General features: G+C 42.9%; 1 protein-coding gene and 1 long non-coding RNA gene across 2 annotated transcripts in view; one reads left to right on the top strand and one right to left on the bottom strand.

The window, feature by feature from the left end:
• The window catches only part of LOC309605587 (small acidic protein), a 28,974-nt gene extending 28,304 nt beyond the window's left edge, over positions 1–670 (top strand). The window contains exon 5 of the mRNA XM_082341680.1: positions 203–670. Coding sequence (XP_082197806.1) covers positions 203–433 — 231 coding nt within the window. The 3' untranslated portion in view covers positions 434–670. The remainder of the gene's footprint in view (positions 1–202) is intronic.
• Positions 671–1,081: 411 nt separating this feature from the next.
• Positions 1,082–14,994, bottom strand: LOC309605627. Its single transcript, XR_014231452.1, has 2 exons — positions 14,139–14,994; positions 1,082–2,659 (listed from the first exon to the last, which is right to left on the bottom strand). It is a non-coding gene; the product is annotated as an uncharacterized lncRNA (long non-coding RNA).
• Positions 14,995–15,640: the final 646 nt, after the last annotated feature.

The following is a 15,640-nucleotide window of genomic DNA, read 5'->3' as shown; positions in this document are numbered from 1 at the left end:
CAGAGCCCTTTCTTAAACCAAAATCCTACTCAGGTCCCAGTGTATAAAACACATGGAGGTGCCCGAGTCCTCATTTCTTCCCTAGGCAGCCTCTGATCTTAAACTTAATTTAATGGCTAGGGAGTGAGACAAAAATTTTAGGGTCTTTTCCAGTTTTTTTACTGGATAATGTATTTTAATAGCTGTTGATTGATGTTTTTAGGTAGATGATCATGATGGAGAAGGTGATGTGGCTGGAGATGATGATGATGATGATGATTCACCTGATCCTGAAAGTCCAGATGACTCTGAAAGTGATTCAGAGTCAGAGAAAGAAGAATCTGCTGAAGAACTCCAAGCTACTGAGCACCCTGATGAAGTGGAGGATCCCAAAAACAAAAAAGATGCAAAAAGCAACTATAAGATGATGTTTGTTAAATCCAGTGGCTCATAACTCCCAAACACTTAGTCTTTGTATTAAAAGTAAGCCTTATTGTTATAATGCACAGTGGAGGACTGCTTATAGAGCACAGACCTTTGTATTATAATTTTTAAAAAGGCCCTTTTAAATAATTACAAAGAGTGTTTGCTTTCAGATGCCATGGGTTACACTTTTATGGGCATGACTATAACCATTTTTGTAAACAGTAAGAGTTGTATAAAATAAGAAATAAATACAATACTCAACTTCCTTTCATGTTAGCATCATCAAACTTCTAATACTACCTTTTTACCCCTTCAAATACAGTTATGGGGGAAACAGTATTTTTTGTGTGGTAGCTGTTTATCTTTTTTTGTTCCTTCATGTTTCTCTCTTATACAAGTTTATCTGGTACTGTGATGTGTCCATAAAAATATTCTTTTATTATACTCTCTTATAGTAGAACCATTCATGGATATTTCTGCTGCCAGTAACAATCTAAATTAATGCTGGCAAAAGATTAGGTACTTAGTTTACTCTTACTGAATCAGCTCTACTCTTTTGGACCAAAGCAACATGAGAGCAAATACTTTTCACACCAGTTAGGATGGAGTTGCAGTTGTCATATATTTGGAGTGTTATGATCGCAAGCAGTCTTTACATAATTTGAATGACACTGTAAGAGTTTTGATAAAATTGGCCAATTTTTACAGAAGAAATTTTTTCTCTGATCATTTGGTCCTATCTATTTAGGAATATGTAAAACTGGATTTTTTTTTTTAAGGTAATATGTGACCAAAGTTAATTTTCTTCTTAACACCTAAATAAAGAGAAAGCAGTTTCTCATATGTGGTTGTGATACCTTTATCCTCATTGTCTGAAAATGAGGAATAGGCTTATTGAACAAGAAGCTGAAACAAGAAATTCTCTTCATTTTATCCCAGTGCTGTTATCCTGATTATCTAATTACAAAAAGGAGTATTGCTATATGATTTTATCGCCACTTCTGTTGGAGTAAGATCTGACTGTTATTATGTGGTTAATTTGTACAGCAGATTAACACAAACTGCATTATGGGCTAGTCAATGATCTTTGAGTAATTGGGTTCAAAATCTTAATGTTTAATTGACATGTTCAAAGACTTTGAGTTAAACCTTTTTGTTTGCTGAACTGTTACACATCTAGATACTTAAGTATATGTTTAATGTGTTGGATTTTTTTTTTTTTTTAATTCCTGTGTCATTTTGAAATTTAGAATGTTCGAGGAATGTAGCAAATAGAACAAGTGATTTCTGGATTATGCAATCCATCCTGAAATTTTTTTCATATATCAGACCCCCAACATTTCATTTTTTCTTATTTCTCACATTGTTTTATAATAGGTGCTACACTATATAGTAAAATACTGAGTCAGTGGCTAGCAGAATGTGTAACATTTAACAAATAGTATCTGGTTTAAACAAGTTTGGCTTTGTTCAAATTTCAGTTTGGCCACTGATTGTCAAATAGCTAGTCTGTAGGGTTGCTTATTACAACTAATTTAAGTAGAAAGTGAAGACTGATATATGTTTAAGAATGGAAGAGGGAGAGACCAGTATTATGTTTTAAAAGGTATTTTTATCAATTTATTTAAATATGCTTGGTTATTTATAAGTCTTGGTTCTTATATGTAAATAGAAGAGCCTCCTTCTAAAATAACTACACTGGAAGACCTTTTTTCTTCATCTTCAGAGAGAGAAATTCTCATTCCAATTCATATATTATTGGACATTAACAAAATTCAGGGTTGGAATAAATTTAGGTCTGTTGGTCCATGTGGCCTAGTGTCCCAGCACCACATTAAATATCATGGCTGTCTTTTAAGCATGAACATTGGGTTGGTTTTTGTTTTTGTTTTTCCTTATCAAATTGTGTGTGTGTGGTGGGTGGATTAAAGGAAGAGAGATGCCATGGCATTTTGATATCCCTACTGAAGTACCAGAAGGGAAAACACAATTTTTTTTGGTGCAGTGAGACATGCTATTGAGGGGAAAGTTGAGTGGCAACTTTTTCCTACTATTGATAATTTCTTACCTGAAATACACTTCTCCCAAGTGCTTGACTATACCAGTGATCCAGTGATCTTTCTATTGTAAAGGTTTTCAGGAACACAGATTCCAATTTTGTGTGTATTGATAGGTAAAAATCCTCTTCTCAAATCTAATTTTTTAAATCCGGATGAATTGCAGGTACAGAAGAAAGTCTGAAGTGATTGCTGTTCTGATTAAACAACAGTTTGAGAGCAGAAAGATAGGTCATATTCTTTCAGTAAATTTTGAGGAAATAAATTGCAACTACCTGGTTGACATCAGTGGCCACTTACGGGGCTTTAGTTCCATTACTCTGTCTCCACAGCAGCCACATCTTGGCTACTTTTAATATCCCAAAACAACCTTACCTCTGAAATCACAAATGTAGAAACCTCACCTCTGACCATAACAGTTGTATTCCTTTACACAAGTTCAAATCAGGTCATTATCTGTCTGTTTTCACCAGTTCCATAAGCCCTGTCCAGATTTTTAAGTGATATGTCAATTCAGTGTCATTGTTCTCAGTATCCCAAATAACCCTCCCCAGTGTCGTAACCTTTCTGGAAAATACAGCCCTAGATGTATCCAATTTACTATGGATTATTTCTGGTGAAAGGCCACCAACTGTACAAATCAATATTACTAAGTGTTAATTAACAACACTGCATGTTATCCTTACTGTTTCATCAACTCTTTTCCTGCTCTTAACTGTTGAAAACCCCTGTTCTCAAACTTGTGACCCTCTCTTTTCTTCTTCACTCTTATGTCCTTGCGTTCTGGCTTACATTAAAGAGATTTTATCAGGCAGAAATTCCCTGAACTTCCACCTAAATTGACACCTGTGGAGAAGTGCTTCAGTGCTCTAGGTGACATCCCAGCTCTGCCAACTTAGTGATAAACTCAGTGACCTTGGGCATAACTAAATCTGAGTCTCCTTTCCTCATCTATAAAATGAGAATATCAGTAGCAACCACGTTGTATCATTATTGTGAGAATTAGTTGAAACAGGTAAAAAGCTTTATTTAGCACACTGATAAAAAACAGCTCAGTAAATGCCAACTACTGTTAACCCTTTGCATCATCTTGTGAACCTAGAACTTTTGATTATCTTGTTTTAGGAGTCTTCAACCTCTCAGTCTGTTGATCCTTTTTTTGTCAACATTTCTCCCCAAGTCCCTAGGTATTTCACATCTTTTTTAAAAGATTTTTCCTAGATACCATATGCTTTAGCTATAATCCTATCTCCATTTTTCAGTATTCAGTTTTAATAATATTTCTATTACTGTCTGCTTCAGTACCATCCCCTTCCCCCTCAATCCACTCCAATATAGCTTCTACCCAACTTTTTTTTTTTTTTGTTTTTTTTGGCTGCGTTGGGTCTTCATTGCTGTGTGCGGGCTTTCTCTAGTTGCGGCGAGCGGGGGCTACTCTTCGTTGTGGTGCACATGCTTCTCATTGCGGTGGCCCCTCTTGTTGTGGAGCACAGGCTCTAGGCGCTCGGGCTTCAGTAGTTGTGGTTCGCGGGCTCTAGAGCGCAGGCTCAGTAGTTGTGGCACACAGGCTTAGCTGCTCCGCAGCATGTGGGATCTTCCCAGACCAGGGCTCGAACCCGTGTCCCCTGCATGGCAGGTGGATTCTTAACCACTGCACCACCAGGGAAGCCCTACCCAACTTTAATACAGCTGTATTGAAAACTACTTCATCAAATCAACAATTCTTATTTTCCTAAACCATATTTTTTAATTCATTCCTTGCTTGACCTGATAGCAGTGCTTGGCATTGTTAGCCAGTAGTCTTCAAATGAATATACACTCCTGGGATACATGAAGGGGTTCAACAGAATCAATTTCCCGACACTGTACATTCATATGTATTTGTTCTAAATTGATCTCTGAAAACTATTCCTTTCACTGTAACCCTTCACCCGTTAGAAAAAAGGAAATACCGCTCATCCATCCCAAAACTCACTGTGTTTATTCTAGGGAGTAAAGCCTCCAAACAAAGGGACAATTTGAAACGTTGATGTTACGGTCTGAATGACTCCTTTTGCAAGTCAAACTACATTTACTGAGTAGTTTCCAGTTACATGCCCTCAATAAAATTGGTAGAGAACTGAATTGTCAGCTGATTCCTTAGACATACAATTTGAAGAAAGATCCCTATGATATTTGGCCTAAATTCCAAGAGTTCAGAGGATTAAGTGATGTTTCTAAAATCTATTACTGACTTCATGTGAGCAAGGTTTCTCAGTGCTTTGATCTATAAAAATAGAAAATAGAAATTTTCTCCTTTAGAAGCTCCAATTATGTGCATGTTACATCTCCTATCTCCATGTCATTTTTCTTTATTTTTATGTTTTCTCATTGTGATTGAGCACTGTATACTCTATCAATCATTCCAATTTTGTATTCATTTTTATGATTATTATGTAATTTTTTTCCTTGAATTCTGCCAGCTCATGTTTCTTCTGTTTCCTCATATCCTCTTGTATTTCTGATGTCGGCACTTTATCGAGATGTTAAGATACTAAGGTTGTCATGAGATCTTTGATTATAGTTTCCAACGATCTCTTGAGGCAACATTTTTCTGGTGAGTGCTCTTCACCTGCCATGTATTTTTCTTGATCCTTTTCTATTTTAATATCCTCCTCCAAAGCCTGTGCCAGTTTTTTTTTATTGTTTGGTCAATTGCAAATATTTTCTCAGCACCTACTATGCGCCAGGCACTGTTCTAACCACTGGGAATACAGCAGTAAACAAAATCAGTCCCTCCTTTAATGAAGCTTACATTCTGATAGAGGGGAGACAATAAACAAATATATATGATTTGTGATAAATATTAAGAAAACAAGGTAAAGGGATGCAATGAATAATAAAGCTAGGGGCAACAGAGGGTTGTGAGATGAGTTCAAAGAGATAGCAGGAATAAGATCATTAGAGTTGTGACATGAACTTTGGATTTTATGCTAAGGAGAGTGAGAAGACATTGGAGAGTTTTTATTAGAGTGATATGATCTAACAAAGCTGTAGGGAGTCAACTATGAAAATGGAGAGCACAACTGTGAAATTATTGCAAGATTCTAGGTGAGCACAGGGGCTCGGACTAGGGTAGTCATAGTGGAAGTAATGAGAACTAGATTCTAGATTGGATGTAACATATGAGAGGAGTCAGAAATGAGCTCCTGGAAGAAAGGAATTTCTGTTTACCTGGATGGGGAAACAGATGACTCGTCTTTTAAATGAAGTTCTTCCCAGGTGTTTGCAGGGTTTTCATGTAGGGGAAAGGTCAAGCTGGCAGAAAAATTTATCATGGTCCAGAGTTATGTGTGTGAACCATTGTAGCCCTGCCAGTGAAGATCAGATGCCAAAGGGCTTTTCACACCACAGGGGCCCTCTTCCCTGCTGCTCTAACAGACCTGTCCCACAAATAGCCTCACCTTAAAGAAGACACTAGCTAGGTTTCTCAGATCCTGCAGAGGCAAGCATAGCCCCTGTACTCTCCTTTGACATTTACTACTTTTTCAACTCTTTCACCCATTTTAGAGTTAAGAGTTTCAGATGTCTCCTAGTTTTGTTGAAGCTGGAGTCTGAACTTCCTTTTCTCATTCTCCTTATTGCTTCTGGGTGATTTTCAAGAGAAGAGAGAAAGGACTTAACTCTTCTGTCTCCAAACTTGGAAGTACACATTAACTTTTAATACCCAAATTACTATGCCTTGAACCCCTACTCACTTGATTTCTGAACTTCAGCTACTTACCCCACTCTCAGAAAGCATTCCACAATTACTACGGGCCTGAGAAAAAGCAAAGGAATACCTCCCATATGCTCCCCACAAGATACGCCACCCACAGTTACCCAACAATGCCTTCCCTCTTCTCCCCAACTCCCAAAACCTGCCCTCAAAGCTGGCCTCAAGTAGCCTAACTTGCACTACTGAAAATGGTGCCTCTTGTGCCAGTACCAAGATGTTGCCTCCTAAGGCTTTTTCATATGGAGACACTCTACCTGCCGGTCTTTTCAAATTATGTGAAGCCATTTCCTAAAAGATTGTTATATTAGAAGTAAGATCAGTCCTGAAAACTGAGGCTCACAGTTAATGTAGTAAATACGAAACTTAGCTTTGAGCTTCCCAACAGCCAAAGTCAAAGGAACACACACCTGTGTCTCTAGTTAAACCGGTGATGTGCTTTCTTTCACAAAGCAGGCCATTGGTATTAAGTTTCAAGTGGGTCTTTCTCGTCTGGAGTACCATCCTTAGACCAATGGTTGTCAACCAGGAGGGATTTTGCCCCACCAGGGAACATTTGGCAATATCTGGAGATATTTTTGCTTGTCACAACTGGGAGGTGCTACTGATATGTACAGGGTAGAGGCCAGGTATGCTGCTAAATATGCTACCATGCACAGGACAGACCTTCACAACAAAGAATTATTTGGCCCAAAATATCAGTAGTGTTGAGATTGAGAAACCCTACCTTTAGACCCAGGTAAGATGGGCTCCTGCCTTGGGGCCTATGTGTTAGAAAGCCCTGCATATCACAAATAGGTTTTTATCAAAGAGCATGTGGGTGCCTCAGTCACTCAGAATTTGCCACTGAGGACTAGCATAATGCAGCCTATAACCTTAAATATTTAACCTTGTAACCAGGAAAATCCTCCACGTCTTTTGCCCTATGTCCTTGAAACAAAAGGTGGCCATGTCCCAATTCCATGAAGGTTTGTGGGTTTTGTCACTGCTAATGTCAGAGACAGACACTGCTTCTTAGTACAGGGAAATTCTAGTGGCAAAAGCATTTCAGTAAGAGAAATGCTAGTTGATTTGTCAAATCCTTTTCACATGGATGTAATGGATTCTTGCATAATATACTGTTTCCCAGGAACGGAAAAAGAGAGTAAAAAGGGCTAGAATTCATATAATTGGAGTCCCTGAAAGAGAAAAGAGAGAGTATGGAGAAAATCAATTTTCAAAGAGATAAAGGTTAAGAATCTTCCAAAACTGACAAAAGATACCCACACGTAGATTTGAGATCTACAAATCCTAAGATGGATAAAGACAAAATCACATCTAGGCATATTACAGTGAAAGTGCTGTGACCCAAAGAAAAGAAGAAAACATGTACAGACAGAGAAAAAAAAAAGGACACGTTAAGGGTGCAAGAATAAGACATTTAACTTCTCAACATAAGCCAAAGAAGCCCGAAGACAATGTAATGATATCCTCAAAGCACTGAAAAAAATAATCACCAATTTACAATCCTATCCCAGTGAAAATACCCTTCACGAATAAAGGTGAAGAAATCCGTGTTGGCCAACCCATATAGGGCTTCTAGTCATTGAAAGGGAAGCACACGCATTGAGTCCCACATTCCACCCAGATTTCTCCCTGAGATCATTTTTCAACCACAGTAAAGGAAACAAGCACAAACAGGTGGCAGACTCGCTGGGTGGAAGAAACAGACAAGCATTCAGGGCTGACAAGAGATTGCAATTTCGAGGGAAGAGTACCAGAGCCGAGAGAGCTGTAGAGCCCCCAAATCTACATAAAGATACTCCCCTGGGTCCTTGACTGACTCCTAAGCTGTACACAAACATAGTGAGACTAGGACAGTCTATCAAAAAACAGCTCAGGCTCTCACAGCCAGCAGCTTTTGGAATGGACAATCCACTTCAGGAGGAAAAGTGATACCAAATATTGACCTCATGCTTCCTATTTTTCCTCCTTTCCTCTGGATCTTGGCTCCATAAATTTTCACAGCTTTGATAGCTCTCCATTGCCTTCAAATACGTATTTTCAAAAATATTTTAGCCTCCTTTTCCATTTGTTCTCAGTAGGAAAGTTGGTTCAAAGCATCCTTGTCTACCATTGCTAGAAGCAGAATTCTTTTATTTTTTTCTATAAAATATTTTGTAGAGAAATATTTAAAGGTTTAAATAAATGAATTTATCATATTCATAGATTAGGACACTCATATTGTAGAGATGTAATTCTCTCCAAAGTAATCTACATGCAATGTAGTCTCAATAGAAAAAAAAAATCCAATGGAGGATGGGGAGTAAAACTTGACGTTTCTTCTAAAATTTATAAGGAAAGGCAAAGACCAAAACTAGCCAGGATAGTTGTGAAAAATAAGAACAAGAGAGACACATTGCTTTTCCGTGTGTCAACACTATAAAGTTCCACGAATTAAAACAGTGCGAGGGGCTTCCCTGGTGGCGCAGTGGTTGAGAGTCCGCCTGCCAATGCAGGGGACACTGGTTTGAGCCCTGGTCTGGGAAGATCCCACATGCCGCGGAGCAACTGGGCCCGTGAGCCACAATTACTGAGCCTGCGCGTCTGGAGCCTGTGCTCCGCAACAAGAGAAGCCCAGATAGTGAGAGGCACGCGCACCGCGATGAAGAGTGGCCCCCGCTTGCCGCAACTAGAGAAAGCCCTCGCACAGAAACGAAGACCCAACACACCCAAAAATAAATAAAGAAATACATTTAAAAAAGAATCTTAAAAAAAAAAAAAAATAGTGCGATATTGGCACAATGATAGACAAACAATGGAACAGAAAAAGAGATTCATACGTATACAGATACTCGATTATGACAAAATGGCACTGTACAGCAGTGGAAAGGAAATGATAGATCCTTCAATAAGTTGGGCATCTACGTGGAAAAATGAAACCTGATGCCCACTTTACACCTTACTTAAAAACCAGTTCCAGGTAGATTGTAGATCTGTGAAAGGCAAACCAAGAAAGCTCCTAGAAAATACCAGAGGAGAAGATTTTTATGACTTAAGTACAGGAAGACTTTTTGAACAAGATGCAAATAACCACAAACTACAAAGGAAAAGACTTACACACTTGCTTACCTTAAAATTAGTGATGTCTATTCATTGAAAGTCACTGTGAAAAGACAAGCCCGAATGGGAAAAGACATTTGCAATGCATATCATCTATAAGAGGCTATGTGTCAGATATTCCTTGTGCTCCACTGCACATCCTCTTGGCACCCATTTTATTCTAGATATTACTGCGGTAGGATCTCATTTTAGCCACACCTCTCACGTGATGCCCCAGGGCTTCTTAGCTGCCCCAGTGTGGGCTTCATATGGGAATCACTCACACATGTGGGATCTGGAGATGTGAAGGATTTAACACCCCATGGGGAGCCCTTGGTCAAGGGGAGGCCCTTCAGCTAGAAGATAAATGCTCTTCTCTTTTATAACACAGGTGGGTAATTTTGAGGAACATTTTACATGGCTCTTCAGAAGGTCCCAGTGAGACTGAGACCAAGTTTCCCACAACAGTGACCAACTTGAGAAGGCATGCTTCTATTGGTTTCCCCTCCTTTCCTTTCTACTTCTGTTCCTTGGATCATTTCCCAAATTAACTCTCTGCCTGCAAGCCCTTGCCTCAGGCTCTGCTTTCTAGGGGTAGCCCAGGCTAAGACAGGCTTACATCTAGAACCCCTACAAATCAACAAGAAAAAGATATATAACCCAACGGAATAATGATAAGAGTCCTGACAGGTACTTCACAAAAAAGGAAATCCAAAAGGTCAACAAACATTAGAAATGTTTGTTGCTCAATATCAATAATATCAGGAAGATGCTAATAAACCTAATTCATACACATTGAAAATGGCTACAATAAAAAAAAAGTCTTGTTGAGTATATTAATTATCTATTGCCATGTAACAAATTACCCCCAAAACTTAACAACTTAAAACAATAAACATTTATCTCAGTTTCCATGAATCAGGAATCTGGGCTCTGCTGGGTGTTTCTGGCTGAAGGTCTCTCACAAGGTTGTAATCAAGGTGTCAGACAGGGCTACAGTCATCTCAAGGGTTAACTGGAGGCTGGGAGGACCCATTTCCAAGCTCACTCATGTGAGTTCTCAGCTCCTCACTGGCTGTGGGTCAGAGACATCTGTTCCTTGCCCTGTGGGCCTCCCCACAGGTTAGCTCACAACATGGCTTCCCTCACAGTAAGCAAGTGAGAAAGCAGAGGGCGCCCAAGACAGAAGCTATAGTCTCTTTGTAACCTCATCTTGAGAGTGACATCCTGAACTTTGCTGTACAGAACACAACATTGTAAAGCAACTATACTCCAATAAAAAAGAAAGAAAGAAAGCAACATCCTGTTATGTTCTGTCACATCCTATTCATTAGAAGGGAATTGCTGGCTCCAGCCCACACTTGGGGGGCGGGGCTTACAGAGGGTGTGAATGCAAGAAGACGGGGATCACTGGGGGCTGTCTCAGAGGCTGCCACCACAACGAGGATCTGAAGCAACTCACATATTCATGGTAGGAGTATAAATTAGTACTACTTTGGAAAACAGTTTGGCATTTTCTACCTAAGTTGAAGATATGCTTACTTTATAACCTAGCAACTCTACACCTAGGTATATACCAAAAGAAATATGAGTGTATGTGGATCAAAAGTTATGTTTAAAAATGTACATAGCAGCATTATTTGTAATAGCTCCAAACTGGAAACATCCAAATGTCCTTTAACAGTAGAATGGATAAATACTCCTCGAATATTCCTACAGTGAATACTATACAACAGCAAAATGAATGAAACAGTTACATGGATGAATATCATAAACAATGTTTAGTGAAAAAAAGCCTGGCACAAAGGAATGCATTATTATTCCATTCTATTATTCCATTTGTACACATTTCAGAGAATAAATAAAACTAAGAGTATCTGATGATGCCTGATTAGACAGAAAAACTATAAAGAAAAAGCAAGTAAGGGACTTACCTGCTGGTGCAGTGGTTAAGAATCCGCCTGCCAATGCATGGGACATGGGTTCGAGCCCCATCCAGGAAGATCCCACATGCCACGGAGCAACTTACTTAAGCCCGTGTGCCACAACTACTGAAGCCCGCGCACCTAGAGCCCGTGCTCCGCAACTAGAGAAGCCACCGCAATGAGAAGCCCGTGCACCGCAACGAAGAGTAGCCCCCACTCGCTGCAACTAGAGAAAGCCCAGGCGCAGCAACGAAGACCCAACGCAGCCAAAAATAAATAAATAAATAAATAAATAAATAAATTCATTTTTTAAAAAAAGGCAAATAAGTAGTAACAACAAAAGTCAGGAGGGTGGTTATCCTTCGTGGGAGAGGGAGGGCCTACTGAGCAGGAAGGGGCACCAGCAGGGCTTCCTGCATCCTAGCAAACTTGAATTTCTTGACTACGGTGGTGACTGCAGAGATGTTTGTTTTCTGATCATTTACTGAGCTGTGTGCTGTTATTTTATATACCTTCTACATGTATGTTACGTTTTACCATAAAGAAAGCTTTCACAAAACTACACACATACCCACATCCTATTATCCAATTGTGCACAAAAGGGGGCCCAGCAGAGGGCCTGGCCTGAGGTAAGCGCTCAGTGTATGTGAGCCAGTATCCATTTCCAGGACCCCTTCGGGTGGGAAATCCTGTCTGCCCCCTCTCTTTGACCATGCCAGGCCCTGGAAGGAAAGAAAGGCAACAGGGCTGTGCCTCCTGGAAGCCCTGCCATTTGCAGCAGGGTTTGGCCTGGAGGGGCCGAGGCCTCTCTACCCGTTAGAGGGCCCAATCTTCTCCCACGTTCCCAGCAGGAGGCAGGAGTGGGGCTGGCTGGGGGGACCTCGGGCCAGGGGTCAGGGACCAGGAGCCCTTTTGGAGCAGTCACTGGAGCTCAGCTCTAAGACAACCTGCCTGCCCCACGTGACTTCAGCGAGAAGACGCAAAAACCCTCTCTAACCACCTCCCCACACCCCCCGCACACACACACACACAGAACTTCAATGAAAAGGTCAAGGGAATTTTCCTCCCCTGTAAGTGGAATGAATCTTTCTTGGGCCCAGAAAGAATTATTTATCAGGTGTTCGTGGCATTCCGAGTGCCTTTACAGGGCCCAGCTGTGCTCTGAGGCACAATAGACAACTTTCTTCCTGAAAGCTGGGTTTACAGGCCAACTTCAAAGCCCACGTCCTCAGGGCAGGGCATGAGACTCCAGTGTGGGAACTGACATCAAAGGCGCCCGCAGCACAGGTTGATCTGATGTCGAGGTGGACAGCCGCAGGGCTGCCAGGGGAGGCCCCAGAGGACTCGCCTGTCCTCAGCCCCTGGAGAATTCAGGGAGGCAGCCTGGTGGTGGCATGGCCCTGTGAGCCCAAACTTCAAAAGCCCTGGGCCATTGCGTTACTTGCTGCAGGCAACTGTCTAAAATGGCAGACGGATGGTGGAGGGCAGAAGACTGGGGTGGGCGATAGCAGCTGGCCCCAAACCCGTTTATCCTGCCGAGCCGGGGAGAGGAGACAGGGTTTAAATGTGGAAGGACTACCTGGAGCCTTGCTGTTCGTAAGGATCATACATGAGGGCAAACCAGCACGGTGACCACTGGTTGGGTGTCCCTGCCAGGGATGGCGCTTAAGGATGATCTCCTTTAGTCCTCACATCACCCATGTAAGGTAGGTGCCGTTATTCCCATCTTTCAGAGAAGGAAACTAAAGCTTAGGGAGGTTCAGTGACTTGCCTAAGGTCAGAGTTAATAAGGGTGGGTTTGCATTCCACAGCTCCTGCTCTTACCTACTACTCAAGAAACTTAAAAATAGGGTACTAGGGATGCTCTCTGGGGGCTAGAGTATAAAACATGCAACAGAGCAGAGAGAGGCCAAATCATCTGAAAAAGAGAGAAGGCTCCCTGGGCAACAGCCCTTGACTTCTTTCATTCCCTCATTCATTCAACAAATTATTTCTCAGCACCTTGTGGCAGACATTGTTCTGGGCACGAGGGATAATATAATGAACAAAGACAATGCCCTTTCTCTTAGCAAGCTTATATTCCTGTGAGGGAGACAGGCAATAAACAAGTAAACAAAGAATGAGAATGTGGTATGTGTTAAATAATTATAACTTAAATGTAGGTAAATGAGAACTTATATGCCATATTTATTCTAGTGCTTCCTATGGGGCCAGGAACCATGCTTAGCATTTTCTTTTTTAAAAACAAATCTTTTTCTTTCTTTCTTTCTTTCTTTCTCTTTCCTTCTTTTTCCTTCCTTCCTTCCTCCCTTCCTCCCTCCCTCCCTCCCTCCCTCCCTTCCTTCCTTCCTCCCTTCCTTCTCTCTCTCTCTTTCTTTTGGCTGCGCCGGGTCTCCTTTCTATGGGGTCAATCTCCTAAAAAGGGACTGGCCAGCCATGGTCACAGAGAAAGGGGGCACCTGAGGGTCAGTGCCATCTTATTCTATCCTGAGAGAGGAAGCCCTGCTCTGGAAATGTGGGCCCCAGGTCTGTGGAATGGGGGCATCCTGCAGTGGAGGTGGGACCTCGGGCTGCTCAGTGTGCTGCTCAGTGACACCAGGATTCCTCAAGACTGGTCCTGGGACTGCCAGGCCACCTTCCAAGGAAGACTTGGCCCCTGGAGCAACAGGGGTGGGGGCGGGGTGTATGGCAGCGAACACAGTAGCTTGGCAGTTGGGCTCTCACTCAGTTTCCGCCATGCGTCTCCCGAGCCCTGTCACTGTGAACATAGCCCTGAGACAGCCCTGCTCTTGGTGGTGACAAATCCAGTTTCTGAGCTGCAAAGCCCGGGGACCAATGGCCAGGTTAAGTGAGCCAAAGTGATGCCCCTTCATGGGATCCCCAGGCTGTCCAATCATGGCCGTGGGCGCAGCTTACCTCCGCTGAGCTGAGCACCTCCTGCTCACCAGGCACTGTGTTGGGCGCTTCCCCGTGGGTCTCTCTTCATGCTGTCCATGAGCTCACTGTCCTCACCACAGGCAATGCTACTTCAAGTGACCCAGAATCCAGGCCCACAGGACTGTCTCCCCCCCCAACCCCATCTCCTCTTCCCAGGGTAACAGCAGCCAATGCAGTGCTTAAAGGCTCTCTGGAGTCAGATACAAGCTCCAGCTTCAACTCAGTCTCTGACTAGTCACGGAACCATCATGGCTCAGTTTTCTCATCTGTAGTACGGGGATCATGATACCTACAACCTGGGTAGGCTAGATTATGCAACAGTAGAAAATAAAGCCTAAAATCCCAGGGGATGAATACATCAAAGTTTATCTCTCACTCATGCGAAGTGAGCCGTGGGCCTCGGGGCCTCTGCTGGGTAGTCCCCTTCCAAGTGGAGATTTAGGACCAGTCGGCTTGCATCCTGTGGTTACTCCATCCAGAATATGTGGCTCCCAGGTGTCCACTACAGGGGAAGAGAAAGCTGGGGCGACTGCACTGGCTCTTAAATGCTTCAGTGGATGTAGGAGAATGAGGAAGGAGTCCTGTGGTAGATAGTCTCCAAGACGGCCACCGTCCATCCCCTCCCTCTGCACGTGCACGCCACTCCACCCATCAAGGGGTAGAATCTATTTTCCTCTCCTTTAAGCTGGCTGGCCTGTGCCTGGCCTTGGTCAAGAGAATGTGGAGGAAGTCACCCTGTGCCAATTCCAGATCTACGCTTCAAAAGGCCTGGCAGCTTTGCTGCCCTTGGAAGCCAGCTCAGGTAAAAACTCCAACTACCCTGAGACCTTCACGCTGTAAGACGGAGCAGCCACGTGGGGAGGCCGTGTGGAAAGATGGAGATGCCCAGCCAGCTCCCAGCTCCCCAAGCCATCCCAGCTGGGGTGCCAGACATGTGAGTGAAGAAACCACCCTGGACACCCCAGTCCCCCCTCACCACATGGAGCAGAAGACCTGCCTAGCTGAGCCCAGCCCAGGCTGCAGAATCATAAGAAATAACAAATTGTTATTTGGGGTGAGGGAGGAGGAAACATAGAGAACATGTCTGAGCCCCACAGACAGGAGACCTGAGCAGAAGCTTGAAGAAGTGGTTCTCCCCAGGGCTCTGGGTGAACCGGAGCACACAAAACCTGCCTGGGACCCGAGAGACACAGAATTAGGGAGCAAAAGTTCTCCTACGTGCGTGCAGACTGCAGCCTGGGCTTGGCCGGGGAGGACTCGCGGTGAGAAACACTCATCAGGCACTTCGAGGGTCTGCAGCGCCGGGAGAGGGCTGTGAGCTGGGCAGGGACGGTCCCCTGGGGCGCAGGCAGTGGCTTCATGGTTTGACGACATCCAGGAGCTGCAAGTGGAAGAACTGCAGCTTGAGAGGCCTGTGGTGAGCTCACGTAAGATATGCCTGGGGACCCCAGAAATGACTGGGGAGACATGGGCACAGGACC

The sequence above is a fragment of the Balaenoptera borealis genome (assembly GCF_965194805.1).
Source record: "Balaenoptera borealis genome assembly, chromosome: 11".
NCBI lineage: Eukaryota > Metazoa > Chordata > Mammalia > Artiodactyla > Balaenopteridae > Balaenoptera > Balaenoptera borealis.
This window is presented reverse-complemented; position numbering and strand designations above follow the sequence as displayed.